This window comes from Frankliniella occidentalis, unplaced genomic scaffold (assembly GCF_000697945.3).
Source record: "Frankliniella occidentalis isolate FOCC.00 unplaced genomic scaffold, Focc_3.1 Scaffold64, whole genome shotgun sequence".
Taxonomy (NCBI): domain Eukaryota; kingdom Metazoa; phylum Arthropoda; class Insecta; order Thysanoptera; family Thripidae; genus Frankliniella; species Frankliniella occidentalis.
Genome location: NW_026267194.1, coordinates 166967 through 168349, shown reverse-complemented (window position 1 = coordinate 168349; position 1383 = coordinate 166967). Strand labels below are relative to the sequence as shown.

The 1383-nt window shown below is 53.1% G+C and overlaps 1 protein-coding gene across 1 annotated transcript in view; it reads left to right on the top strand.

Moving 5' to 3' along the window:
• The window catches only part of LOC113213131 (protein masquerade), a gene marked incomplete in the record, with an annotated part of 16949 nt that overhangs the window by 9379 nt on the left and 6187 nt on the right, over positions 1-1383 (top strand). Inside the window, 2 exon segments of the mRNA XM_052268120.1 lie at positions 955-1152; positions 1245-1383. Coding sequence (XP_052124080.1) covers positions 955-1152; positions 1245-1383 — 337 coding nt within the window.

Sequence of the window (1383 nt, the reverse complement as noted above, 5' to 3'; positions counted from 1 at the left end):
GGGAATCAGCGGGAATCAATGAGAATCACGACGGAAACCAACGGAAGTCAATGGAAATCACAACGGGAATCAATGGGAATCAACGGAATCATGTGTACACTTGAATTCGGATTTATTGCTCCCTCGGTTTAGTCAGTTCAGAATTCATATCAGAATTCAAAGTTTTGCCGTTCCAAATAAATGACACATCAAGATCTCTGTTGTATATTGTTGTTCAGATAATGTACTTGGTCTGTAGTGATTTCAATAATAGTTTTGATCAGTGGCGGAAAGGAGAAAAGTAATAATTTCTAAGAGTGCAGTCTCACTTTGGCGGAAAATGACTGCGCTGAAAATTAACTGTTTAGGGCAAAATAAGGATGTTCATGCGGCGTGTGCAGAGCAGAGATAGGTACGCATGTGCAAAACGTGTGCAAAAATACCGCTTGATGAGTGGCTACGGAACACATAACACGTGCTAGAAGAGAGAGATGGGGGAGGGAGGGGTCATTTTTGCATGAGAATGAACCTGGCACGAGTACGCCCCCCCCCCCTTCGCACCGAGCACTCGCACAATAGTGGGTCATAGCGTCCATAGCCGGAGAACGCCGGGGCGGGGCGGGGCGGGGCGGGGCGGGGCACACCCGTCGGCCCCCTGCAGGGCACGAGGGCACGTCATGCGGTCAGGAGGCCCCCCGACTTGAACTTCAGAGCACGACAACTCGCAAAAAATGGGGGGGGGGGGAATCAGTCGAAAGTTTAAATGCATTGCTTGATTATAAAGCATGAAACCAAAAAAATAAAAATAAATGGGGCGACCCCATCGGCGACCGCTCTGTTTAATGTTCCTAAAATCTAGAGAGAATGACGAGGGCATTTTGTTTTGCATTTCGCACCTGCATCTGCACCGCTTCACTTTGCCTCACGATAGACGGTTTTGTGATTATATCTCACAAGATTGATTGTGTTTCGCAGGACTCTTGGACACCATCACCAACACGGCCGAGAGCAAGGACTGCCCCGGGGTGTGCGTGCACACCCTGGCCACGCTCATCTGCTACCAGGTCCTGGAGGACGTGGCCTGCCCCTCGCCGTCGATGAGGTGCTGCGTGGACCAGGCGCCCGCCAACCAGACGGCTGAGGATGCTGCCCCGACTGCGAGCAGACCGACTGGTGCGTATTGAAATGTACCCGATGAGCGGAATAAGGAACGACCCGATACATTCGCGTCTAGATATGTAACTGTGAACTGCTTGCCGGCCCAGCAGCCCCTTCCAAGACTAAGAGGCCGCCGCCGCCGCCCCTGAGCACCACCACGACGACCACCACCACCACCACGCCGCCCAGCACGACGGCGGCCGCCAAGACCACCAAGAAGCCCGAGCAGAGCACCAAGGCGCCCGA